Here is a 27,959-nt window from a genome sequence, read left to right as displayed (position 1 = left end):
GGAACAACACCAGTAATCTGAAGAAAGATGCTGATAGAAAATGTAAAAGAGTGCTGAATGTGTTAAGCAAAACAGACAAGGCTATCCATCATGCACAGAATGTGTATGAGGAAACTGCATTTCTCCTGTCAGCTGCAAAATAGAGTTCCCAAAATTACACCTATTTAGTAGATATATTATGAGTTGAAGTGTGTAACTGTCAAAAAGATTTCATCATTTCCTCTGTAAGGTAAGTCACTAATCATATTCATTAATAAACTTCCTTAATTATTTTTATCAGGTTTCCTTTCAAATTTTCAAACTCTTTTATTTCATTTTGTGTTTTAGCAGACACAGTATAAATGATTCACACTGTCTCCCCAGTTCTTTGAATAAGCTTGAGAACTAGATTACTTACCAGTTTCCCAAATAGGGACAAATTGTGCTTAATCCTAAAACATGCTGTTGAGTACATTATGTACACCATTCTTCTATATGTCATTATATATTCTCTTGGATTTAAGAGCTTGTTGACTTTAAGTAATGCAACAGCAAGTAAGATGAAAATTGGTTATCCTTGGATTAGTATCCTTCAGTTACCAGCTACCAATAGAAAAGAACACAGTCATCAAACCAAGGGCTAAATTTACACATTATGCTTTACTAGTCATGATACTGCTACAGAGTAAGCTAAATAACATTGTGCAGTAGTGGTTACAACTCTAAACTGTTGCATAGAGGGTCATGAGTTCAAACCTCACCTATACTGTACAATTTAAAATTCTATATTCGATTCGAGTAAATTCTAGAAGTATCCACAAATGTATCAATGTACAAATGTATCATTGTACTGGAATTTTCTGTAGCTGTATATATACTATATGTGTTCTGGCTGGAGGCAGTTTGCTCTGCGCTCTTGTATGTCCAAGTGCTGAATAAACCTTCGTTAAATGAAGTTAGTGTTCGTCATTCAGCTAAATACACCTTCTTCTACGTGACATTATTCTGGTGGAGGCGCTGGGTATTGGAAGTTGTCATAGCGCACGCTATCGACGACACGGTGGCTCCCATCAGGCCATGACAGAGCCGCCATTTATGTGGCGAGAAACCCAAGTTCAAGCCATATTCAACAGATCAGAAACTACCAGAGACAGAAGAAGACGAGGTCGTCACGATGACAGCAACTGTGTGCCACCACATGAGACATCCTTCCGGGTTCTCTGGCGACGATGGCCAAGATCCAAACAAGTGGCTGAAAGTATATGAACATATAGCCAAATTTAACAAATGGGATGACACCGTGTGTATTTTTCTACTTGGAGGGCACTGCCAAGCAATGGTATGAGAACAATGAAGAGAAGTTCAGAAGCTGTAAAGTATTCCAGGCGGAACTGCGCAAGTATTTAGGCGACACACAACGACAGAATTGCAGGGCTGAAGATAAATTAAAGTGCAGGGCACGGCATCCGGGAGAAATTACCGCATCCTACATTCAAGACGTCTTGGAGATGTGTAAAATAGTGGATCCTAGAATGAAGGAGGAAGATAAGGTTGCATATCTCATGAAGAGCGTTACTGAGGACATGTATCAAGCCCTACTCCGGAAGGAGGTTTCGACAGCAGAATACTTCATAAAATGGTGCCAGTATATCAAAAAGAATTACGCGCAAGAAGTTTGAACGGTTTCCAAACGTTATATCGATGTTTGTGATGGAGGAAGCAACTGATTTCGCAAGTGTTCTTCGTCAGATAGTAAGAGAGGAATTTCAGAAGGCACTTGCATTGCGTGGCAAGCAAAAAACCGAGACACTTCAAGAGATCATAAGGGCAGAGGTGGAATAGACATTGAACCCAATCTCTCGTCCTTCATTTCCCTTTAAAACGGTGAAAGGTCGAGACTCAGGCAGAGTTACGTTCCTAGAATGTCACATAAGGAATCTGTTTGGGCACCAAGGAAGACTGACGTCTGGAGGACCCAGGATGACCAACCAGCATGTTTCCACAGTGGACGACCGGGACGTATGGTGCTCTATTGTCGAGAAAGGCGGCAGATATTTGATGACGCCCACGCCAGAAGAGAGCAGACCGATCTTGGCTGATGCCAGCTCTGGGACGACGAGGATGAACAAGAAGATGTGGGTGCCACCATCGCCACAAGCTAGCCGTTGGACAGGACGCTCCCCAACATGCCGATCTAGGTCTCCATTGCCGTTTAGAAGCTCCAGCCGATATCTAGCCGCTGCAGCCTGGAAAACTAAAGTGTGCGACCTACCTTGGAGGTGAGGCCGCCGAAGAGAAAAATCCTCCGCCGTTGATCACTACAAAAATGATAGGCAACTACATTGATATCCTCATGGATGGCCGACCAGCCCAAGCTCTTGTGGACTCTGGAACATCATATTCAGTGACTTCGAAGAAGTGCCGTCGCCAGTTGAAGAAAGCCACATTCGTCGACAGCAAAACATCCCTGTGGCTAATGGAAAATATGTAAAACTTACAGGAAGATGTATCTAGGTATACGTGGTCATACACAGCCTTTGGAATTAATCGTCTTACAAGAGTGTAGTCATGATGTCATTCTTGGATGGGACTTTCTGAAAGCTTCTCAGGCAATTATATATTGCGGTCGCTCGAAGATTATGCTAAATGAGATGAGATACTGTGGACAGGAAGATCTGCATCCCAGTGTGTGGAGACTATGTGTGCTGGATGAAGTGATCATTCCTGTAGTAAGCACTAGAGAGGTGTCACGCCATGCATCAACCCATGGACCTTGTAGTGGAATGAAGGAGAAGCATACCACTTGAGAATAACTTGATCATCCCAGCCTCTGTCGCCTTATTTAAGAAAGGATTTGGTGAATTGTGGATAGTTAACTGTCTCAGATAACCGCAGATCCTTCCAAGACGTATGTTCATAGCAAACGCTGATCCGTTAATTGCAGAACAGCTGAGCGTCATAGAAACCTGCCATGCAGAGTCTGTGGGCGAAATCAGCGCAACCATTACGAGACAATATCTTCTAGCTCGACTGTCACCAAATCTCACTAAGGAACAACAGAAGAAGCTACTTGCCATTCTTCAAGAGTTCTCTGAATGCTTCAATCCAAAGGTGAAGAGCAAATTAGACAAATCGATGGTGAATCACCGGATTAGCACTGGAGACCATCAACCAATAAGCCAGAGAGCATACCGTGTGTCAGCAACGGAATGTCGAATAATTCGCGACGAGGTAGAGAAAATGATGAAGATTGACATCATTCAGCCTCAGCACAACCCATGGTCGTTACCGCCGTTTTATCATAGACTTTTGTATCAAAGCCACGCCTCTCCAAAAGTTGTTAAAAGCCGATGCTATATTTATCTGGGGTTGTGCTCAACTAGATGCTTTCTATGTGCTGTAAAAAGCTCTGACGACTGACCCTGTACTAGGTCTGTATGATGAGAGGGCACCTATAGAGCTACATACAAATGCCAGTGGGTATGGGATCGGTGCTCTTCTGGTGCTAATTTCGGATGGAAAAGAGAAGGTTACAGACTATGCTTCTAGGACACCTACAAAAGCCAAGATAAACTACTCAACTACAGAAAGAGAGTGTCTTGCTGTGATCTGGGCAATGTGCAAATTTTGACAGTATCTCTATGGAAGGCCATTCACATTTGTTGCAGACCATTATTCACTTTGTTGGTTGATAGGTCTTAAGGATCCAACAGGCCGACTCTCCAGGTGGGCACTAAATCTTCAAGACTATGACATTACCATAGTGTACAGAAGTGGAAGAAAACACCAAGATGCCGACTGTCTCTCAAGAAATCCCGTGCAAGACCATCAAGACTTTGATGAAGATAGTGACTGTCTCGCTGCACTCCATGATCTTTCCGCTGAGCAGAAGAAGGACCCAAGATATCTCAAATTATGCTTGCTTTAAATCACTCAGAGTATGTGAAAGGACAATTTAAGGTAGTTTAGGGATTACTTTTCAAGAAAAACTTTGATCTTTTTGGAAAGAGGTGGCTACCAGTGATTCCTAAACACATGTACTTAGTTGTTCTACAGAAATTCCATGACACACCTGGGGCCATACATTTCGTATTTATTAGGACATACGATAGGATCCACAAATGATTTTTCTGGCCAGGTCTATTTCGGAGTGTCCGTCACTATGTGTCGCACTGTTGAGAGTGCCAGAGGAGAAAGACAGTTCCTCAGAAACCACCTGGCTGACTCATACCAATTCCACCAGCCGAAATTCCTTTCCAGCGTGTTGGCACTGACCTCCTCAGGTGATTTCCAACGCCTGGTAGTGGCAATAAATGGATTGTTGTTTGCACTGATTGTCTGAGACGCTATGCCATTACAAAAGCCGTGAAAACAGCTGAAGTATACAAAGGTAGCCAAATTCATCGTGTAAGACATTGTATTAAAACATGGTGCCCGAAGGTAGTTAATTACGGATCGAGGGAAAGATTTCAATCGATTCTTCTGACAGAGATAAACTGTTGGTGCAACATTACTCATCACACGACGACTGCCTACCATCCGCAAACTAACAGGCTTATTGAACACCTTAATGAGACCTTGGCCGACATGCTATCAATGTTCGTCAATGTTGGGCAGAGCAGCTGGGATGAGGTGCTACCTTTCGTGACGTTTGCCTACAACACCGCCAAACAAGACACCATAGGATTTACGCCATTTTTCCTGGTTCATGGGCGTGAGGCGAATGTGACGATGGACACTGTGTTTCCATTACATCTTGATGACGTGGGCGACGATTACATCAGCCAGGTGTTAATCAGAGCTAAGGAAGCTCGGCAGTTAGCTCGACTCTGCACGCTGCAGGCTCAAGAAAACGATCCGCAAAGGTATGACGCGAGCCACCACCCTGTTGTATACCAGTCTGGTGACCTCGTCTGGATCTTCACTCCTGTTTGGAAGGTTGGTCTGTCTGAGAAGCTCCTCAGGCGCAGCTTTGGACCTTATAAGGCTGTAAGACAGTTGTCTAATGTTACTTATGAAGTTGAAGATTTCGACCCCGTCACAAGACAAAAAAAGATCAGAGATACAGTCCACATCCTTCAAATGAAACCCTACAAGAATGCTGCAACCCAGGGTAAATTCGAAGCTCCAGCGACAGGCAACAAGGAGAAAGGTGATGAAGAGCGTAGTGGCAAAAGAAGTTATAAGAAAGTTACCGCCAGGATGAGCATCAGTCATCGGGAGCCAGAGTATGCAGGACCGATGACTTGTTCCTGGACTAGACAACGTAACACTGAGACGCTGTTCGTTGTAGGAGGAAGCAATGTCGCAGAAGAATCTGAGAAGCACTGTGGCGTGGTGGTTATGATACTAAACTGTTGCATGGAAAGTTGTGAGTTAAAAACTCACCTGTACTGTACAATTTTAATTTCTATATTCGGTTCGGGTACATTCTAGAAGTATCCACAGATGTCAAGAAACATTGTACGGAAATGTTCTGTAGCTGTATATATACTGTAGGTGTTTTGGCAGTTAGTGTTTATCATTCAGCTAATTACACCTTCTTCTACGTGACAGTCCTAAAGTTAGTACAGTAACTCATTCAGCTAATTGTTGGGATACCAATACCTTCATGTGGGATGTCAACCAATGTGTGGCTTGCCATGTTTATTATATGCAGAAGTTTTCCCAAGTTTAGTTTAGTTTAGTTTACGTAATTGCATATTCCATTGATGATTTACTCAATAAATATTATGATATACCACATACCAAATGAACAGTGTTGCATACATCTTTTAGAGAAGTAGCTACATGCTCACCATTAACAGGTTTGTAAATAACTACTATTCCTATCACAGAGCTCCTCTGTGGTATAAAAAGAGCTGTCAAGAAAGAAGTGGCAGCAGAGAATCTGGCACATTGCATGAGACACCTCAGGTGTCACTTGTTTCACTCATGGGCTCTGCTGCAAAGGCACCTCCCAATGTATGTGACGCAGTGGATCTGCCACACAGGAAGATGAGTGGGGTAGTAATGTGTTTTTATCACTCAAGATGGAGAGCCAATGTGAAGGCTGGCAATCTGGCCTCACGCATTCACCCTGTGAGTGGACAGGTGGCCATTGCTTCAGCAGGGTCTGAGCAGATATCTGAGGGCAGGGGTTTATTAGTTATCAGAATCTCAAATGTGGAGCCCCTTAGGCAGATAGTATTAAGTACTGGAGGGAACCCAATACACACTCAGTACATCTGCCACGGGGCCTCATCTGCAAGTAGCGGCGCACGTCGGCACCAGTGATACCAGTTGCTTAGGTTGCGAGGCCATCCTCAGTTCATAAATGTAGATGGCATATGTGGTGATGGCTGCTGGTCTCACACATGGGAAGCTAACAGAGCTCACAATTTGCAGCATTGTTCTCAGAGCTGATCGGGTTTCATTTGGTTTGGAGCCAAATGGAGGGTCTCAACCAAAGGATTTTTCGACTATATGATGGTCTTGGCTGGAGATTTACGGATTTCTGGACCTCTGTTTTCAGGTGGGGAATTGTAGGGCTACAGTCGACAGGTCAAGAGTGCACTACACAAAGGAAGCACCTACTCTGGTAGTAGAGCACTTGAGGAGTGCACATGGGGTTTTTAGGCTAGGCAGTAGGCTGAGATTCTCTGACAGCTTTCAGATAGCGAAATCAGGTGTTATTCACAGTAAAGATGCTTTGACTGTGTATTTTATCCGTAAATCTTAGAAGTATTCTAACAACATTCTCCAATTTTACTGCCCTATAGAAAATTTCTCATGCCCAAATTATTCTCAGGATTGAGAGCTGGCTGAAATCCAAAGTACAAAGCTCTGAAGTATTTAGCAAGTCATAGAGTGTGTATGAAATTACAGATAAGTTGCCATAGGAGGGTGTGTGTTCATAGCAGCTGTCAAAAATATTGTCTCTGTTGGGATCAAACTAAAGTGTGACAGTGATGTTATCTGTTCACATATAACAGGTCCAGGTGAAATCAAGTTAATTGTTGAATGTTTCTGATTCCATTGTTTCATTTAGAGTCATTGAAAGGAAGTCTGTGGTCAGTAGCATGGAAATAGCAATATCATTCAGTATTAGTTTGAGGCAACTTTACCCTACTGAGTGTATACTGGGATGTCTATGGATTCATTTCAGGGGATACAAACTGACAGTCTTGGCAAGTTCTTTCAAACATTTTTTCTGAAAACTGTCTTGAGCATCTAGTTCAATAGCCCACACACAATGGAAATATTATAAGCTTGTAGCTACAAATAGGCCTGATGTAATCGACAGTGTCAGTAAGTAGACAAGGATTAGTGACTGTGATATCATCACAGTGACTTTGTTTACTAAAGTTAATAAACCAACCAAGAAGGCTATGAGAGTATTTATGCTAGAATTGTTAGTATCCCACTTAGACAATGAACTGACATCATTTAGCTCCAGTTTGACGAATATAGAGGCATTACGGGCAAAGTTTAAATGTACTGAAAATCGTACTTTAAAGAATTATGTGCTGAGTAAGTGGATTAAGGATGGAGAAAACCACGCTGGTTTAACAACAAAATTTAAAAAATGCTGAGGAAACAAAGGTTGTTTAAAGAGAATGCACAAATGATAATGGTCCAAAGTTATTTGAAAATTTTGTGTCTGTAAAACCTTCGAAGTGTGAAGCTTACGACAATTGGCACTGTCATTCCTTAGCAAAATATCTTGCTGAGAACCGAAGAAAATCTGGTCCTACATAAAATCACTATCTAAGGCTTCCATCCAATTACTCATTGACTAATTTGGTGTGGCTGTAGGTGATAGCAAAAGTAAAACAGAGGTTTTAAATTTAACATTCAAGGCATTGTTAACAGAGGAGAAACGTACAAACATATCATCATTTCACCAGTGCACAGACTTCTATATGGATGACATTGTAATAAGCATTCCTAGAATTAAGATGCAAGTGAAAGAACAGAAAGCAAATAAGTCACCAGGTGCTGATGGAATACCATTTCAGTTTCACAAAGAGTACACTACAGCATTGGTCCCTAACTTAGCTTGCATTTTTGTGAATCTCTCACCCAGCACAAAGTCCCATACGACTGTAAAAAAGTGCTCGTGGCTCCTGTATATAAGAAGGGTAAAACAAAAGACCCACAAAATTACAGACCAATGACCTTAGCACTGTTTTTCTGCAGAATCCTAGCACATATTCTCAGTTTGAGTATAATAAATTTCCTTGAGAGGGAAAAGCTTCTGTCCAAAAATTGGCACAGTCTTAGAAAGCATCACTTGTGTGAAACTCAGCTTGCCCTTCTCTCACATGATATCCTGCAAATTATCAGTGAAGGGCAACAGGGGTTGCCTAATTCGTAGATTTCCGCAAAGCTTTTGACACAGTGCCTCACTGCCAACTGGTAATGAAAATACAAGCATGCATTGTAGGTTCCCTGATACGTGAGTGTCTTGAAGACTTCTTAAGTAACAGAACCCAGTATGTTGTCCTCAATGGCAAGTGTTCATCAGAGACAAGGATATCATCAGGCATACCACAGGGAAGTGCGATGGAACCACTGTTATTTTCTATATCCATAAATGATCTGGAGGACAAGGTAAGTAGCTGTCTGTGGCTATTTACTGATGATGCTGTGGTGTATGGGAAGGTGTCAGCATTGAGTGACTGCAGGAGGATACAAGATGACTTAGGCAAAATTTCTAGTTGGTGTGATGAATGGCAGCTAGCTCTAAATGAAGAAATATGTAAGTTAATGCAGATGAGTGGGAAAAGCAACCCCATGATTCTGAATACAGCATTAGTAGTGTCCTGCTTGACATAATCAGTTTTCTGCTTCCTCCTTTCTGTGTCACAGTTAGATTGACTAGAGGGTGACTGTAGTAGTGCCACATGACATTAGTATGGAAACCAAACAGATGGCACAAAATAACTGTTGACTACTGTGGCACCACTACCTGCAAGACATTTATCATCAGAAGTACCCTCTGATAAGCCCATATCAGAATCAAACATTTAAGCTGGCCCAGGGCTGGTCTCAGTCAGTTACAATGTGATTCGTGAAGTGCATGGTGAATGTGCTGTCTGTTCGGCTAAGATGTTTATACTGTGTGCTCTATTTCTCATAGGTGGAATATTGATATGGTCTCGATGGGGCTTTTCTTTTGCAATATATACTTAAGATAGCATACACTGTTATTGAGGAGCACCTTGTATATATCTTTTGTAGTGAGTAAACTGTAGCGAGCTTCCATTGGCTGTATAAATGGATCACCTTTTACAAAACTAGCAATAGTCAAACATAGTGCTGGCAATAAAATAAGCAATCCTAGAATGTAGAGAAGATCACAAAATTCATTTTGGGTTATTAATCTGGATCTTATCAAATAAAAATAACTAATAAAATTGTTCATCAATCATATAGGCACTTTATTCATGACAGTGAAGCATTTTATTTATTTTTATGGTCTTGAAGCAGGCTTTATTCATAAATTAACAGCAAAAAAAAATCACCAAACATGTCTATGTCTCCAGAGGTTTTTTTTATTTAGATGAGCAATCTCAGCACCTCATTCAGGCCCCTTTGAACTCCATGCATAGACAATCAGATAAATCTATATGCATGATTAACTAGAGCTGTCAGTATCTGAATACTGTAAAATTGTTGGGGAGTATGTACTTCAAATAGATGACAACAGGTCTTTGAAGTATACACTTCACAACAAATTCATGGTATCCAGATATTGGTGGCTCTAATTAATCATCCACTGATGTATCTGATTGTTTGTATATGGAGTGTGTAATGGTCTGAAGGTGGAATTAATGAAGTGCTGAAATGGGTCATCTAAACAAAAGAACTTCTGAAAACATATAGCTGTTTGGCAATTTTTTCTTTGGTAAATATCTGACCAGCCACTGTCCCATATCCATGATGGATCAACATAGATTTATTCATAGAGTCTGCAATATCTCAATGATGAGACAGTTGTGTAATATTATATTTTTTTATTTTTCTCACAGTTTTGTCCAGGTGAGGCAAATGTTATGGCTTTATGTATTTACAGCTTCATACAGGGTGTTTCAAAAATGACCGGTATATTTGAAACGGCAATAAAAACTAAACGAGCAGCGATAGAAATACACCGTTTGTTGAAATATGCTTGGGACAACAGAACATTTTCAGGCGGACAAACTTTCGAAATTACAGTAGTTACAATTTTCAACAACAGATGGCGCTGCAAGTGATGTGAAAGATATAGAAGACAACGCAGTCTGTGGGTGCGCCATTATGTACGTCGTCTTTCTGCTGTACGCGTGTGCTGTTCACAACGTGCAAGTGTGCTTTGGACAACATGGTTTATTCCTTAGAACAGAAGATTTTTCTGGTATTGGAATTCCACCGCCTAGAACACAGTGTTGTTGCAACAAGACGAAGTTTTCAACGGAGGTTTAATGTAACCAAAGGACCGAAAAGCGATAAATAAAGGATCTGTTTGAAAAATTTCAACGGTCTGGGAACGTGACGGATGAACGTGCTGGAAAGGTAGGGCGACCGCGTACGGCACCACAGAGGGCAAAGCGCAGCTAGTGCAGCAGGTGATCCAACAGCCGCCTCGGGTTACCTTTCGCCGTGTTGCAGCTGCGGTCCAAATGACGCCAACGTCCACGTATCGTCTCATACGCCAGAGTTTACACCTCTATCCATACAAAATTCAAACGCGGCAACCCCTCAGCGCCGCTACCATTGCTGCACGAGAGACATTCGCTAACGATATAGTGCACAGGATTGATGACGGCGATATGCATGTGGGCAGCATTTGGTTTACTGACGAAGCTTATTTTTACCTGGACGGCTTGGTCAATAAACAGAACTAGCGCATATGGGGAACCGAAAAGCCCCATGTTGCAGTCCCATCGTCCCTGCATCCTCAAAAAGTACTGGTCTGGGCCGCCATTTCTTCCAAAGGAATCATTGGCCCATTTTTCGGATCCGAAACGATTACTGCATCACGCTATCTGGACATTCTTCGTGAATTTGTGGCGGTACAAACTGCCTTAGACGACACTGCGAATACCTCGTGGTTTATGCAAGATGGTGCCCGGCCACATCGCACGGTCGACGTCTTTAATTTCCCGAATGAATATTTCGATGATCGTGTGATTGCTTTGGGCTATCCGAAACATACAGGAGGCGGCGTGGATTGGCCTCCCTATTCGCCAGACATGAACCCCTGTGACTTCTTTCTGTGGGGACACTTGAAAGACCAGGTGTACCGCCAGAATCCAGAAACAATTGAACAGCTGAAGCAGTACATCTCATCTGCATGTGAAGCCATTCCGCTAGACACGTTGTCAAAGGTTTCGGGTAATTTCATTCAGAGACTATGCCATATTATTGCTACGCATGGTGGATATGTGGAAAATATCGTACTATAGAGTTTCCCAGATCGCAGCGCCATCTGTTGTTGACAATTGTAACTACTGTAATTTCGAAAGTTTGCCTGCCTGAAAATGTACTGCTGTCCCAAGCATATTGCAACAAACGGTGTATTTCTATCGCTGCTCGTTTAGTTTGTATTGCCGTTTCAAATATACCGGTCATTTTTGAAACACCCTGTATGTTTTATGATAATACATTATCATAACCAACAATTGACTGACAATGTACATTAATTACCCCTACTAGTGTGAAGGGCTTTTGTATTATTTATTTCTAAAATATGCAGCTTTTATCCCCAACAATGGTCACCCTTTAAGAGTTTTTGTGATGAGGAGTAGTGACAGAAATATTGAAAGATATAGCATTCATTTGCAAACATGTGGAAAACTGCGCCGAACTAGCTACATAAAAGCTAAGTGAGGTGTAGACTTAAACTGTTAATTCAAAAAAATAGATTAAAACTACATCTAATTCATTTCTGTACCTGCAAACCAAACTAGCAGTTCAGTTGATTATCACAGATATATCCTAAGTTTCTTGTGTAAAGAAATATATTTTAAATTTAATGTGTTTATATAGTCTGTCACTTCAAATAGGATACATGAGTTTAATATTGATTTTTTTTTCTGTTACAGATGGTCACAGTATCTCAAGTCCTTGTTGCAAGTGTATCTATGGAAGAAGTGTCAGTGTTGGGATATTACAGAACAGATAACATCAGAAGTGATGATATCTCAGCCCATATATCTGTAACAAGCAATATACACAGCCTACCAGTAAATAAGGACAGTGTTAGTGATCAAAGTGAGTGGTCATTGTCAGACTGTATTGTGAGAGAAAACATGTCAGTTGGAGATATGTACAGTGACAGCTACTGTCTTAATGATCTTAAAGAGTTACAGCAGAAAAAAGTTGAACACATTTATGTGGGCTATACTTGTAAACCACAAGTGTCACTTTCCTTTTCAGATTTATCATCTTTAAGTTCTGTGTCATATAATTTGCCTGAACATAGCCCACAGCTCAAGGATTTCATTAACAGACAAAACAGCCTAGTATCATTAAGTAATTGTTCCGAATCTGAACTTTTTAATATTGTTGAGCAGGTAACACAAGTAGAAAAAGATGTCAGTGAAGAAAGTCAAAAAATTTCTGTTGAAAATATCAACAGTGAAAATTACTGTCTTCAGAGTCTCGAACAGACACAGCACCAAAACCATGAAAACAATTATATAGGCCTCATCTCCAGGCCAGATACATCAATGTCTTTTTCAGACTTATCATCTTTAAGTTCAACATCATTTCTAAAAAATTTCATTAATAGTGGAAACAGTGAAGACTCACTGACAGGACAGTCTTTAAATTCTGAAACTGAACTTTTCAGTGATGTGATTCAGGAAGAAAAGGTAGAACAAGCTATCAAAGAAGAAAGATGGAAAGAAATGTTTGTGAAAACAAGAAGTAAATTAAATTCATCTGAGAGTACATTAACTGCAGTTAAGCATGTTCCTGACTCTTACTGTCATATTGGAGTGTATTCAATCACATCTAATGTTCAAGACAAGTGTGAAATGGTTCAGCAAATAGAGCATCAAGCATTGCAACCAGTAGACTTAAAATGTGAAGCAAAGTCTATTAATGTACAGACTAAACCAGAATTCAGTGATGAATGTTCTAATGAAGATGTGTGCTCCGTGTTATCAGATTTTGGTTCTTTGGATTATGTTACAGGTATGGAAAATGTTGAACATAAAACTAAAATTTCTAATGACTATGTTGCCACAAACACTAGTTATTGCCACTAATGCAGGTTGACTCCCTGAAAATAGAAGGAGCCTGTTTTTTTCTTGAGTTTGGTTCTTACCATTTTCTGTTTTTGGTGAAAATACTAATCCAGTTTACCACTCTCATGCACTTCAACACATTAATTAAATGTTTCTAAACTTATTCATAACAATCTGTCGAGTTTTTTTGTATTTCCCAGCAGATAATGTATAGTTGGAAAAACACACACACACACACACACACACAGAGAGAGAGAGAGAGAGAGAGAGAGAGAGAGAGAGACAGAGAGAGAGATGTGTCACATCAGCAATGTGTAACTTCAGGAACACAGAACCAGTAGAGTGTTTACATTACTGGACTAAAGTTGCTATTCCAAAATGATCCTATGTATTAAATTACTTACTGTGTCTCTTTAATAATGTTGCCAGTTATGCCATGACAAGGACATCTGTTTTTATCTGTTTACATTGCAACATATGGGTGTCATTTCTCTATGGTCAAAAACTAGTTGTTGCATGAAGGTAGTTCCATTATTCAGTATATATTTATATGTTAGTTTTTATTATGGCTATACATTTGTATGAAAACAGAGAACTGTTCGAAAAGTAAGCAGAAATTTGAACCCTATTAAATATGTATATCTCCTTTAATTTTTCTCTTTTTTGTGTTTAAGTGTTTTTGAGTTTTTCTCTGCTTTCTTCACTCATTGTGTATTCTCCTCAACAATTTTTTTTCGCAAATGTGGTACATCCACCAAAATAATATTTGTCACTTCTGATCATTTATTTCTCGTTACAGCATTTATTTCTGATGTTAAAAGAACCGACAGTCATTTATTTCTCTTACTGCAGTTTCCATTTTTGACCTGAAAATTTTTAAAATTGTCCTTCTGATCTTTCCAGCATAGAAAATTGCTATATTTGCATTTAGTTGGTTCCTCATATCAAATTTATCACAGAATTTTTCCTCATTAATATCCCTCTGCATTGTCTCTGCCTTCAGGCACAGCAAAGACACAACAAACTACTATATATCTTGAATCAGTATAATTCCTTCACTATCTTTAAATGCCATTAGTGTAACACTTACAGAAGGCACTTAGAGAAAGCACTGGTGTAGTCCATTGTCTTGACCACCAAAAATAGGGTGATTCAAACCACTGCTTCACAACTCCCCTTACACCTATTGCCTCCATCTTGTTTAACAGAATTTTGTGATTTACTGTATCAAAAGCTTTAGATAAATCTAAGTTAATTACCACTACACATTTTTTAGTGTCAAGACTCCTGATAAACTCTTTGGTATAGTCATGGATAGCTGATTCTGTGCTGTGGCCCGAGCGAAAGCCAAGTTGATTGCAGTTTAGAAGTTTGTGAGCATCTAAGTAATTTATGAGTCTGGTTTCCATTAATTTCTCTAGAATTTTTGAAAATGATTGGAGAAGGGATATTGGTCTATAATTTTCCACCTTGTATGGATCTCCTTTTTTAAACAGAGGTCTAACCTTAGAGATTTTCAACCTTTCAGGAAACACACCTTCGCTGAAAGACAAATTGGCAATATGTACCAGGGGCTTTATAATTTGTTGGGCAAGTTTGTTATTATTGACACAGGCACTTCATCCACACCTGCAGACATTTTTGATTTTAGACTCTTCACCACCTTTAATATTTCATTATCATTTGTGGGAGTTAACAACATACTACTGTCTACTTTTGGGACAGTTAATTTCTCATGTTTAGTAAAGTTTTTACTTACTGACACTGGCACACTTAAAAAGTAATTATTAATGTAATTTGCCAGAGTTTCATCTTTTAATTCAATATTTTTCACTATTTTTGAGTACTATTTCCTGACCCTTGAGGCCCTTACCTGTTTCCCTTTTCACAATTTCCCAGATAGTTTTTGATTTATTGCCTGATTTTCTTATTAATTTATCATTACTTAGTAATTTTGCTTTTGTTATTACTTTTCTGTATATTTTTTGTAATTTGTTACATGTTCTTTATACTTGGGGTCATTCCAACTTTTCAGTCTATAGTTCAGCATTTTCATGGTCCTGGAGGAATTTCTAATACCTGTTGTGATCCAGGAGTTAGCATGTGTATGCCCATATGTGTTTGTTTTGACAAGTTTCTTAGGAAAACACATTTCAAAATTGAACATAAACAGAGAACAAAAAACATTATATGCAGTGTTTGTGTTAGTTTGTAACAGTACTTCTGCCCATGACTGGTTGTTGTTGTTGTGGTCTTCAGTCCTGAGACTGGTTTGATGCAGCTCTCGATTCTGCTCTATCCTGTGCAAGCTTCTTCATCTCCCAGTACCTATTGCAACCTAAATCCTTCTGAAACTGCTTAGTGTATTCATCTCTTGGTCTTCCTCTACGATTTTTACCCTCCACGCTGCCCTCCAATACTAAATTGGTGATCCCTTCATGCCTCAGAACATGTCCTACCAACCGATCCCTTCTTCTGGTCAAGTTGTGCAACAAACTTCTCTTCTCCCCAATCCTATTCAGTACTTCCTCATTAGTTATGTGATCTACCCATCTAATCTTCAAAATTCTTCTGTAGCACCACGTTTCGAAAGGTTCTATTCTCTTCTTGTCCAAACTATTTATCGTCCATGTTTCACTTCCATACATGACTACACTCCATACAAATACTTTCAGAAATGACTTCCTGACACTTAAATCAATACTCGATGTTAACAAATTTCTTTTCTTCAGATACGCTTTCCTTGCCATTGCCAGTCTACATTTTATATCCTCTCTACTTCGACCATCATCAGTTATTTTGCTCCCCAAATAGCAAAACTACTTTACTACTTTAAGTGTCTCATTTCCCAATCTAATTCCCTTAGCATCACCTGACTTAATTCGACTACATTCCATTATCCTCGTTTTGCTTTTGTTGATGTTCATCTTGTATCCTCCTTTCAAGACGTTATCCTTTCCATTCAACTGCTCTTCCAAGTCCTTTGCTGTCTCTGACAGAATTACAATGTCATCGGTGAACCTCAAAGTTTTTATTTCTTCTCCCTGGATTTTAATACCTACTCTGAATTTTTCTTTTGTTTCCTTTACTGCTTGCTCAATATACAGATTGAATAACATTGGGGAGAGGCTACAACCCTGTATTACTCCCTTCCCAACAACTGCTTCCCTTTCATGTCCCTCGACTCTTATAACTGCCATCTGGTTTCTGTACAAATTGTAAATAGCCTTTCGCTCCCTGTATTTTACCCCTGCCACATTTAGAATTTGAAAGAGAGTATTCCAGTCAGCATTGTCAAAAGCTTTCTCTAAGTCTACAAATGCTTTCTTCTAAGATAAGTCGTAAGGTCAGTATTGCCTCATGCGTTTCAGTATTTCTACGGAATCCAAACTGATCCTCCCCGAGGTCGGCTTCTATGAGTTTTTCCATTCGTCTGTAAAGAATTCGTGTTAGTGCTTTGCAGGTGTGGCGTATTAAACTGATTGTTCGGTAATTTTTACATGTGTCAACACCTGCTTTCTTTCGGATTGGAATTATTATATTCTTCTTGAAGTCTGAGGGTATTTCGCCTGTTTCATACATCTTGCTCACCAGATGGTAGAGTTTTGTCAAGACTGGCTCTCCCAAGGCCGTCAGTAGTTCCAATGGAATGTTGTCTACTCCGGGGGCCTTGTTTCGACTCAGGTCTTTAAGGAATGATTGGTTAGTCAGTGTATTTATGAAGTGACTGCAACTATTTGTGGAGAAGGTTCTTTTGTACATTTGGATTGAAGTATTTTTGGTCACAGGGGCTATGGGAAATTTAAGGATGAGTGCATTGTGATCAGATATTCATAGGTCAACATATACTACATCTATATCTCTGGCATCTATATTTGTGAAGATATTATCTGTTAGACTTTTTGAAGAGTTTGTTATTCTTGTAGGGTTAGTTATATGTGGATACAAATTGAAGCTCTGTAAAACATTCAGGAACTGATCTTTGGATGCACCTGCAGTCAATAAGTTGACATTAAAATCTCCACTTATAATTAATGTTGATTTTTTATGATGTAATATTTTGAGCAATGCCTCTAACTTTTCCTAAAAATTTCAGGATCACCACATGGTGATCTGTACACTGACATTATTATTAATTTACCCTTTTGCATATTCAACTCTGTTGCTGCAGCCTCAAAATGTTTTTCTTCACTCAAGGATTCAGTTACAGTCATATTTTTAACCTTTACTCCAGGTTTTACATAAATGCAGGCACCACCATGTCTTGTTTCCTTCCTGCAATAATGACTTACTAATTTGTGTGGGGAAATGCAAATATTTTCTAGTTCATAACTCATGCACCAATGTTCTTGAATGCAAATACAATCTATACTAGCTTCACTGGCTGCAATCTGAAGTTCTAATATTTTATTTTTAATGCATTGTATGTTAAGGCTCATTATTTTTAAATTATTGAAATTACATTGAGAGGAGTTTGTACTTATGTTTCCCAATGCTACCGGCTGTTCCTTGTTGAGGCAGGGTACCAAAAATCCTTAACAATTACACGTTTCCTGTTCCTTGTATTTCTTACCCCTGGACGTGCCACCATACTTGTTGTATCTGTAGTTGTAGGTGCTGTTTCAGTGGGTGCTGGAGGTGTTTCTGAAGCTGATGATTCAGTGGATGTTGGAGATGCTGCCAGTTTTGATACTGAGTCCGTTTTTGTAACTGATGTTCCAATTGATACTGGAACTTTTGCTGAAACTGTATTTTCGTTTAAATCTTGAACTAGAGTTGGCACTGACGTTACTGTGGACGTTGTAGCTGCGTATGAAGCTGATAAATGATGCTTCGATGGTGTTGATTTTTCTTCTATTGATGATATCTAAGTGGCATTTTGTACCATTAGTCTTGCCTCTGTTCTTCTGATTGATGTACTAGTCACAGATTCTGGACTTGATTTTGAACCTGCTGGGGAAGGTGGTACATCTGCTGCTGATAATAATGGTTCAGCTGTTTTGGATGATTTCGACACTATTGACAATTTGGCTGGTGTGGCTGCTGTACTGGACGACACTTCAGATTTTTTTACTTCTTCTAATGTCAAAGAATCTTCTGTTGCTACCAACGATTGTGGAACATCAGCTCTTCTTATTTCCACTAATGTTGACACTTTAATAAGGCCGTTTTCAGACAGTGTAATAGTGTTTCGTTCTACTTTAGAGTCTTTAATAGCATTCGATATTTCAGCACACATGGCTTCTTTCCCTTTCATGTTTCTTTGAAGTCCATGATCTGTAAAATGCTCTCTGCAATCACTATTTATCCTAACATATGTAGCATTAGGATAACCTCGACATATCTTAGCGAAACGTCTGTTGGCGATAATAATCTCAGTATTCACGCAAGAGTTTTCTATGAGATCATACCTATGAGGGATACTGGTAACAAAAAATTTCACTTCAGGCATTTTACAAATTACTTGCTTTAAAACTGTTGTAGCACATCTAGTTTCATTGTGGTATACACCGTTGGCGCCTCCTATTATCACACATGTGCTGCCATTCGTCATAGATTGATTACAGCTATTTAAAACTTCACATAGGGGCGCTCCTGGTTTGATTACGCCAGTTACCTTGAATCTTGTTTTTTTAGAACTCATAATTTCGGCTACACCTCTTCCATGGCTGTCTGCTAGAATAAGGATTTCATGTCTATTTTCCTACGTGTATTTTGGTTTTGTTTACAAATAGTAGGCCGATTTGTTTTGCTTTGTGAGCGCAATTTAGCGTTGATCACTGAACTGTCCGTGTGGATGATGGTACAATTTGATTGTTCTTTCTCCTCTGTGCTATTTTCAAGCACACTAAACCTATTACTTAGTTTTAAAATACGTTCCGCTGTTTTTGTTTTTGGCCGTGTGCTGCTTATTTGACAGGTATTTGAGAACTCTTGTAGGGTAGATTTTGAGGAATTTCTCACACTTATTACTAAGTTTTCAAGCGCCTTTGCGTATTTTATAATATAATCGAGTTCTTTCGTAAGTTCGTTCTCTACATTCACTTGCAACCCTGCCCTGTGCATTTGACTGGCATTGTCCCGCCCGTTGCATTCCATACTGCAGTCGCACTTATTAGAACTTCCGATCGTGAGAAACAATGGGTATGGCACCACTTATGATTGAAGGCGCAAATTCTAAATCCATTTAGCACAATTTTATGGCATATGGTACATTTCACTGACGAAATACGATCACAAATTACCGAGCGATTTGAAACTACATGTATACTTGCCGCCAGAAAGCCCTTGTAACAGTTGCTGAAATATTGCTTTCATCAGTGACAATTATTTACAATATTATGTGGTACCATACTACGAAAAAATTTGTGTTGACTGACTCTGTCTGTGAAAGTCTACACAATTATACGAGATTATCTACATTCTAAGGGCGGTATTAAGTTTAAGACAAAGGGAGACAAGCTTAGTTTGCATGAATCTTGAAGACTGACATAACGTGCTGATTGATTTGGTACTATATTAAACAAATTAAGCTTTTTGCCTTGAATCTCTTAACTGCAGTTGAAGAAACATTGCTGTGAAGAATTTTGTAGTTAGTTTGTGATATTTTCAAGTGATTGATGTTAATTCATTCACATATGTGCTCCACAAACCAAAGTGTGGTGGAGATACATAGTGTACCAGTGTTACTTTGTTCATTGCTATGTAGATGGTGGATAGGAAACGAGTCAATCAGAACTCTTCTCTCCAAGCTCCAGTTCCTCCATTTACCACCACAGTCATACTAACTAAGTTACTGCCAGCTGTTTCTTATTCTTGCCTTTCTGTAAAGGTGATCAGTTTCTGTGAACCATATCTATAGCAATAAAAATGACAATCACAATCAAAAAAATCTGTTTTAAACATGAGCTGAAGCTATGAGCCCTGTCACACTACCTGGAATAATTTTCATCAGTTCCAAAACGAGTCAATTAGTACTCTTCTCTCCAAGCTCCAGTTTCTCCATTTACCACCACAGTCATACTAACTAGGTTACTGCAGCTGTTTCTTATTCTTGCCTTTCTGTAAAGGTGATCAGTTTCTGTGAACCATATCTATAGTAATAAAAATGAAATCACAATCATAAAAATCTGTTTTAAACATGAGCTGAAGCTATGAGCCCTGTCACACTACCTGGAATAATTTTCATCAGTTCCAAAATTTCCTAGATTTCCTTGAAAGACTTTAGATGTCTATATAATTATTTCTCAACATAGTCTCCCAGACAATGAACAAATTTCTCCAAACAAGAGGCCAGTTTGTTGATACCATCACTGTGGAATTTCTGACTTTGTTGATGGAGCCACAACCTCATCTCTGCTTAGATCACTTCATTACTATCAAAGTGAAGGCATTCCTTAAGTTTTGGAAACAGATGTAAATTGGACTGGACCAACTCAGAACCATGTGGAGGATAATTTACATCTATATCTACATAGATACTCTGCAAACCACCATACAGTGCATGGCGGAGGGTATCCTATACCAGTACTAATCATTTCCTTTCCTGTTCCAAACAGTGAGGAAAAACTGACTATCTATATGCCTCTGTATGACCCCTAACTTCTTATATGTTATATTGGTGGTCCTTACTCACAATGTATGTTGGCAGCAGTGGAATCATTCAGCAATCAGCTTCAAATGCTGGTTCTTTAATTTTTTTTCAATTGTGTTTCTTGAAAAGAACAGCACCTTCCCTCCAGGGATTCCCATTTGATTTCCCAAAGCATCTCTGTAACACTTACATGTTGTTTCAACCTACCAGTAACAGATCTAGCAGCTCACCTCTAAATTGCTTCAATATGAGCTGGTATGGATCCCAAACACTCGAGCAATACTCAAGAACAGATCGGACCAGCATCCTATATGCAGTCCAAAATCAGACCTATGCCATTGATTTACTCATCAGAAAATGGTAGACAAAGAAAAGGGAAATTTGTTGAAAAATAAACATATGTTTTACTTAAAAACATGGTCTTTGTCTGCTAGCTGGAGAAATTGCTGCCTCTCTATTCTATGCCATATTACCGAACTGTCAAGGTCTTCAATTCAGGAATTCTATTCATATTCTTAAACATAGTCCTCTCTGTCACTCAATTGCCATTACTTTTTCAAGGCATTTTTTTTCACTGCTTTCAGCTTCATTCTCATGAGTATGTTGTGAGTTTATTTTAAAAAATAGACTCTCTAATTGTCATTTTTTCAAGAAGTTACCATTTTTCCAGCAGTTACCTCAGTTTGAACAAATTGAGGTACTTATGGATAAGCAGAATGAATATCAGGTTACATCCAAAAATACAGAATCAGAGGTACCTTTACCTGGAGCTAATCAAATCAAATCATATCCTTTTCTCTGTGCGAAAACATGCTGTTGCAGGAGACACTGTCAAGTAGAAGTTTTTTTCTTTGCAGACAAAAGGATATAGTGTTACATATTTAACTTATGCAAATGTCAGCTTGAATACTACATAGATTATATAGTACAGCATTATAGAGTGAAAGTGGCAAAAATAAAATATATTGATTGTGATTTGTAGCTGTCCCAATAAACTTAATTTCAACAGTTATTATTTCTCATGCAGGCAATGCCTACTCTTATTAAAAGTACAGCATTTAGTTCACATCATAATAAAATTATTAAATGATTTGCACTATTACATCTGAACTCCTCAACATTATAGAAGGCCTTTATTTTCAGCCAAGGAACCATCACCATTGCAAAAGTTCTGCTTGGCAGTTCCTTTACACTTTGTTCAGAAATGTATTGCCACTATTTATGGAAACAGATGAGAAGATGTTAGGAGACAGAAGGGGAAAAGAGAGGTTAAATATGAACTGGTGGGGAAGATAAATGTCTAGGTTGCCACCAGAAGTGAAGTGCAAACAAGAGCTGTGGTGAAATATGAGAATTAAATATGTTGCCTTATCCTTTATTTACTCATGTTTGTTTTTCTGTACCTGATCGGTTTCTATGGGTTTGACATTCTCAACATCTCTCTTCATTCCACACTGTTTGTAATATTTAATGCCTTCTCTGCTGTTACCCTTATTACAAATACAAAAATGAACGTTTTATTCCACCATTGAACATATTTACATGCAGCTGGTGTCATCAGTGTGTACATAACAATAATAAGAATGTTAATAATTTAAGCTTTGACATGACAAATGTTATTAAGTACAATATAATAATCCAGGATGGATTAAATACATATTTGTCCAAATGTAAATAACAACAAGAAGTTTCCCAATAGATCGGTTACAATATATATGAACTATATAATTCGGTGAATGACAAATAAATAATCAAAGAGATAATTAACAATAAGTACATGAAATAGTCCTTAAATAGTTGCACAGTATGGCGTATGTATAGTTTTCAGTTAATTTATAGTTCATTCTCATAAGGAAAGTGGGTCATTTGTCACATACTCAAGGAACTCTTAAGCAGAGTAAATTACTTTACTTTTGATCCACCTCGAAAGACTAGTTTTAGATTTATTTAGTGGCACTGTGTAGGCATTTTCAGGTAATTTGTTGAAACAGACAGGACCATGATATTTGTAGATCTTATGTGTCTTTGCAAGCCTAGAATATGGCATATTAACTGTATGTTCATTTCTTATGTTTTTTTTATGAACTGTTCTCCTTAAGTCAAATTTATTCAGATTCTCTTTAACAATGACAAGGCAGTTTTAAAATAAACTCGACATTATTCATATGGGATAACTTCTGCTATGCACCTTATGGCTTTAAACACTAATTTGAGCCTATAGAATTGCCCCATAATAGTATTCTGTAACTCAGGTGCGAATGGAAGAATGTAAAATACGCATACAACAGAAGTGTTTTTACTGATACTGCTCCTCAGCTTGTACAGCAGATATATGGCATGTGCCAATTTGCCACATATCTGCCCTTTGTGAGTATCCCGGCTGAGCTTTTGATCTAGGCCTACAAGAAATCCTAATAATTTTACTATTTTGTTACCATGACTGGGAGCATTCAGATTGAATACTATAGCTTCAGTTTTACTGCCATTCTTCTGCAGTACATTTGCCTCAAACCAAGTAGTGCACCTCTCCATTGTCACTGCCATGCTGTGTCGCACATTTTCAAGATTAGTATCACATGTGATAAGTGTTGTGTCATCATCATATACCACTGCATCACAAGACACCACTGCAGGTAAATCATTTGTATAAATAATGAAAAGGAAAGGGCCAAGAACAGATCCTTGAGGTACAAACCTTACAATTGATTATTTACCTTAACTAACTATTTTCTATTGTCCAATTATGACTGCATTAGGTTTAGAACATTCTCTCTCACTCCTTAGTGGTAGAGATTTTTATGAGAATGTTGTGGGAGACCATATCAAAAGCTTTCCTAAGGCCCAACAATGAAGCACAAATAATAACTTTATTTTCAAAACAATTGTATATTTTTGCTACCATATTCTCAACTGCTCTGACTTTAGAAAGGCTAGATCTGAAACCATTCTGTGAGGAGGTGAGTATATTATTATGTTCAGAATATTGACTCATCTGTTTATGCATGCAGTATTCTATTAGTTATGATATTATGGGTATATTTGATATTGGTCGATAGTTATCTGGTGATGCTCTATCACCTTTCTTATGTACTGGTTTAACTGCAGATATCTTTAAACATTTTGGATGATTACCTTCATTTAAAACTTTGATTATTTTAGTCAGGGGCATTACAATTTGATTTATGATCTTTTTAAATAACATAATTTGAGAGAAAATAGTAGTCTTCTGCTCTTGAATTAATGAGCTTAGCTATTGATTCATTGACCATCTTCTCAGTTACACAAGTCCAGTGATAGCTGTCTGTCTGCTTACTATTCATTTCTGGCAGCAGTGCCTCTGCCTTGCTAACGTCCTCCATTATGCTGTTATCTGATTGAGAAACTGACAAAATGCGCATTTAGAATATCATTTGGAATTGGTGTCTGGTATACTTCATCATCATAGTTAGTTTCTGTTTTAATAATTTCCCATGCAGCTTTGCATTTATTTAATGATTTCAATATATATATATATATATATATATATATATATATATATATATATATATATATATATATATATATATATATATATATATATATATATCATTAGCTTTGCACTTAGCTGCCTTGATTTCAGACCTGTAAATCTTTTTCACTTTCCTGTACATTTCCTTCTCAGCATTATTGTGCTTGGACCTATCATGATAGAGTAGAATTTATGATTTTATTCTACTTTGATGTGGGGTGTACCAGCTTTTTAGATTTTGTGGTTTGGTGTAATGATTTCGCTCTGATATTTTCTTGCAGTGTGTAGGACAACATGCTTCAAAATTTTCAGTTAACAGTTCTAGAAATTTGTTGGTAGATTCATTTGCACCAGCAGTGGTTATTCTTTTATCCTATTTTATTAAATTCAATTTACTTATCAACTTGTTTAGCTTTTATTTGTTAATTGGTCTTATAATTTTTATACAGTTTATGGAAGTTTCAGTTGCTTTACTGCTCCAAAAAAGCAACAACTGAAAATATTTGTAATGACTATGTGATAAGTCCCATAAACAATAGTTCATCAGGTTTCTCATTCAGTACTTACAGTTCTGTGGCTGTAACACTATTACATGCTGCTAAACATTCTGTTCTGTTCTCCTCAGCGAGATCGCTCTCAATGCAAAAAGTTTAGTCAAAAATTGTGAAGCATCAGTAGCCTAACCATCTAGTGTCTTAGTTACTGTGTATTCAACAATCTACAGCAACATCTATACTCTGCAAAACTCAATGAGGTGCATGCACATTCAATTGCATCATATATTAGAGTTTTTTCCTGTTCCATTCACATATGGAGCATGGGAAGAATGATTGTCTGAATGTGTCTGTGCATGCAGTAATTATTCTTATCTTATCCTCACAATCCCTGACAATATACTTTGGGGCCCTTAAGAGTAATCATTTAGCCCTTAAAGTAATCATTTAAATCCAGTTCTTGAAACTATATTAATAGACGTTCTTGTGATAGTTTGTATTTGTCTTCAATAGTCTGCCATTTTAGTTCTTTCAGCATCTCTGTGACACTCTCCCACAGATTAAATAAACCTGTGGCCATTCATGTTGCCCTTCTGTGTAAATATTCAATATCCCATGTTAGTCCTATCCAGTACAGGTCCCACACACTTGAGCAATATTCTAGAATAGGTCGTATGAGATATTTGTAAGCAATCTCTTTTGTAGATTGATTGCGTTACCCTAATATTCTACCAATAAACCTGCTTCACCCGTGACTGAACCTATGTGATCATTTCACTTCATATCGCTACAAAGTGTAACACACAGGTATTTGTATGAGTTGGCAGAGTCCAACAGCAAGAGGTTGATATTATAGTCATAGGATACTATGTTTTTTCATTTTGTGAAGAGTACAATTTTACATTTATGAACACTGGGCAAGAGGCCAGTCTCTGCACCATGCTGAAATCTTATCAAGATCGGACTGAATATTTATGCAGCTTCTCTCAGATAGTACTTCATTACAGACAGCTGCATTATCTGCAAAAACCTGATTTTACTATTAATATTATCTGCAAGGCCATTAATGTACAACACAAACAGCAAGGATCCAAACACATTTCCCTCGAGTACATCCAAAGTGATGATGAGTCTCAATCCAAGATAATATGCTGTGTCCTCCCTACCAAAAAGTCCTCAATGCAGTCACAAATTTCACTTGGTAAATCATATGATCATACTTTTGACAATAAGCATAGATGCAGTACTGCATCAAATGGTTTCTGGGAATAAAGAAACATTATATTTACCTGACTGCCTTGGCCCAAAGCTTTCAGTATGTCATGTGAGAGAAGCGTGAGTGGGGTTTCAGATGATCGAAGTTTTCGAAAACCATGTTGCTTAGCACTGAGGAGGTCATTCTGTTCCAGATACCTCATTATGTTTGAGCTAAGACTATATTCTACAACAAATTGGTGTCAAGATTATTGGACAGTAGCTTTATGGATCACTTCTACTACCCATCTTGTAGACCAGAACAAAGCTGAGTTAGTAGTATTGAAGTAAACGTTTGATATCCTACAGGTGGCTGATTTCTTACATACATGCAAAAGAGCCCTTCAGCAAGGCTTATGTGTCAGAAGACTTCATAGGTTGTTTTTAAATTAAAATCTATAGTATATGTAGAAGCAAACACATGATGGAATCATTTAGCATAAGCTAGGCAGATCTCTTAGATTTTCATTCCCCTTCACAGTACATAAACATGGCAGAAAACACACACACACGCAAACACACACAGCAATAAAAGTGGAAGATATTGTGTTGTGTGAATGTCTTGGAAAGAGCTGCGTCTGGGTTCTCTGCATGTGTATAACTGAGATGGAAAGAGTTTATGAGCAAGACTTGCATGAGAATTGAAACCAAATATTTCATAACTTGGAGTAGGAAAGATTTTGATGAGGACATTTTTCATCTGAGGGCACCATGAAAGTATTTTTCAATCTCTGGTGGAGAAACAGTTCAGTTGGATGGTATTGTGTATTGAGGAGGCCGCTTTGTTTTTACATGTGGTTAGTGGAAGTGATGATATTTTTACGAGGATAGGAGGCCATGGCACAAGACTTCTCAGTTATCTCAAATTCTTAGTTATCTTGTAGAAATATGGAATAATAATAGAATGGTAAAACAGAGTCACAAATGGCATAATTCACCAGCTGTACTAAGTAAAGTATTCCTTGTCTGTCTGTAGCTGAAAGCTGGTTTACAAATATTCAGCTTTGTGACAGCTCTTAATATAACTTGCAACAGCTACTCAATGTTATGTTCAATGTAGCTATTACACAAGAACTGAGTTCATGAATTACACTCAGAGAGCAAAATACAACAGCAGGCTCTTGATACTGGGCATGGCTTATTCACCACACTATGTTTGTCTGCTGGTTTGACCATATAATTGCATTCTTTTATACACTTAATGGCTGAAAATGCTTGTTCATTATTTGATTTGAGGTTTTTGTTATATTACTGGCAGATATTACTTGTATTGTTTCTCAAACTGATGTGTTGAATTTACATTATACATTTACTTGTCTCCTCCTTCCCTAAAGTAAATTAATTTTGTGATTTTTCATATTGTTTTCTATTTACTCTACTCAAATACTACATTTTTTGTTCATATGTAGCAAAATGGGTATATTTTCTGTAAAATAATGACTCATGTTGCATGACATGATCTATGTGAAATACATTACTTAAAGTGGCTTAGAAAGATTAGAGAAGGTGCATCAAATTCTGTATTTCTTTGAGTTTAGTTGAGTTACATGTACCTTAATGACTTTTTTACCCTCTACACAACTATTAAAACTTTTCTTACTACCATACTTGTTTTATTTTATTGGGATCATACATCTGTTTCCAATTGCATGTGGACATGTTATCTGTACTTCTTAGTTTTTATTTTGGACTGGTTTTCTCTTCATTCTCTCCTTTTTCCCTCACTATACATTTTCCACATGTGTACACATTTAAATTCTGTGGTGCCATTCAAACTGTTATTTTTGTTTTGTTTATCAATAAAGTATCAAATTAATTTAGATGTTGAGAATATAAGGAAAATATAGATTTCTACTCACTGTAAAGATGGCATGTTGAGTTGCAGACAGGCACAACAAAATAACACTTAC

General features: G+C 38.0%; 1 protein-coding gene across 2 annotated transcripts in view; it reads left to right on the top strand.

The window, feature by feature from the left end:
* The window catches only part of LOC126299280 (cytokine receptor-like), a 431,253-nt gene extending 417,403 nt beyond the window's left edge, over nucleotides 1–13,850 (top strand). For both annotated transcript variants that reach the window (XM_049991064.1, XM_049991063.1), the window contains one exon: nucleotides 12,051–13,850. In XM_049991064.1, coding sequence (XP_049847021.1) covers nucleotides 12,051–13,220 — 1,170 coding nt within the window. In that variant the 3' untranslated portion in view covers nucleotides 13,221–13,850. The remainder of the gene's footprint in view (nucleotides 1–12,050) is intronic.
* Nucleotides 13,851–27,959: the final 14,109 nt, after the last annotated feature.

The sequence above is a fragment of the Schistocerca gregaria genome, chromosome X, assembly GCF_023897955.1.
Source record: "Schistocerca gregaria isolate iqSchGreg1 chromosome X, iqSchGreg1.2, whole genome shotgun sequence".
NCBI classification, from domain to species: domain Eukaryota; kingdom Metazoa; phylum Arthropoda; class Insecta; order Orthoptera; family Acrididae; genus Schistocerca; species Schistocerca gregaria.
The sequence above is the reverse complement of the archived record's forward strand: the minus strand, read 5'-3'. Positions and strand labels throughout refer to the sequence as shown.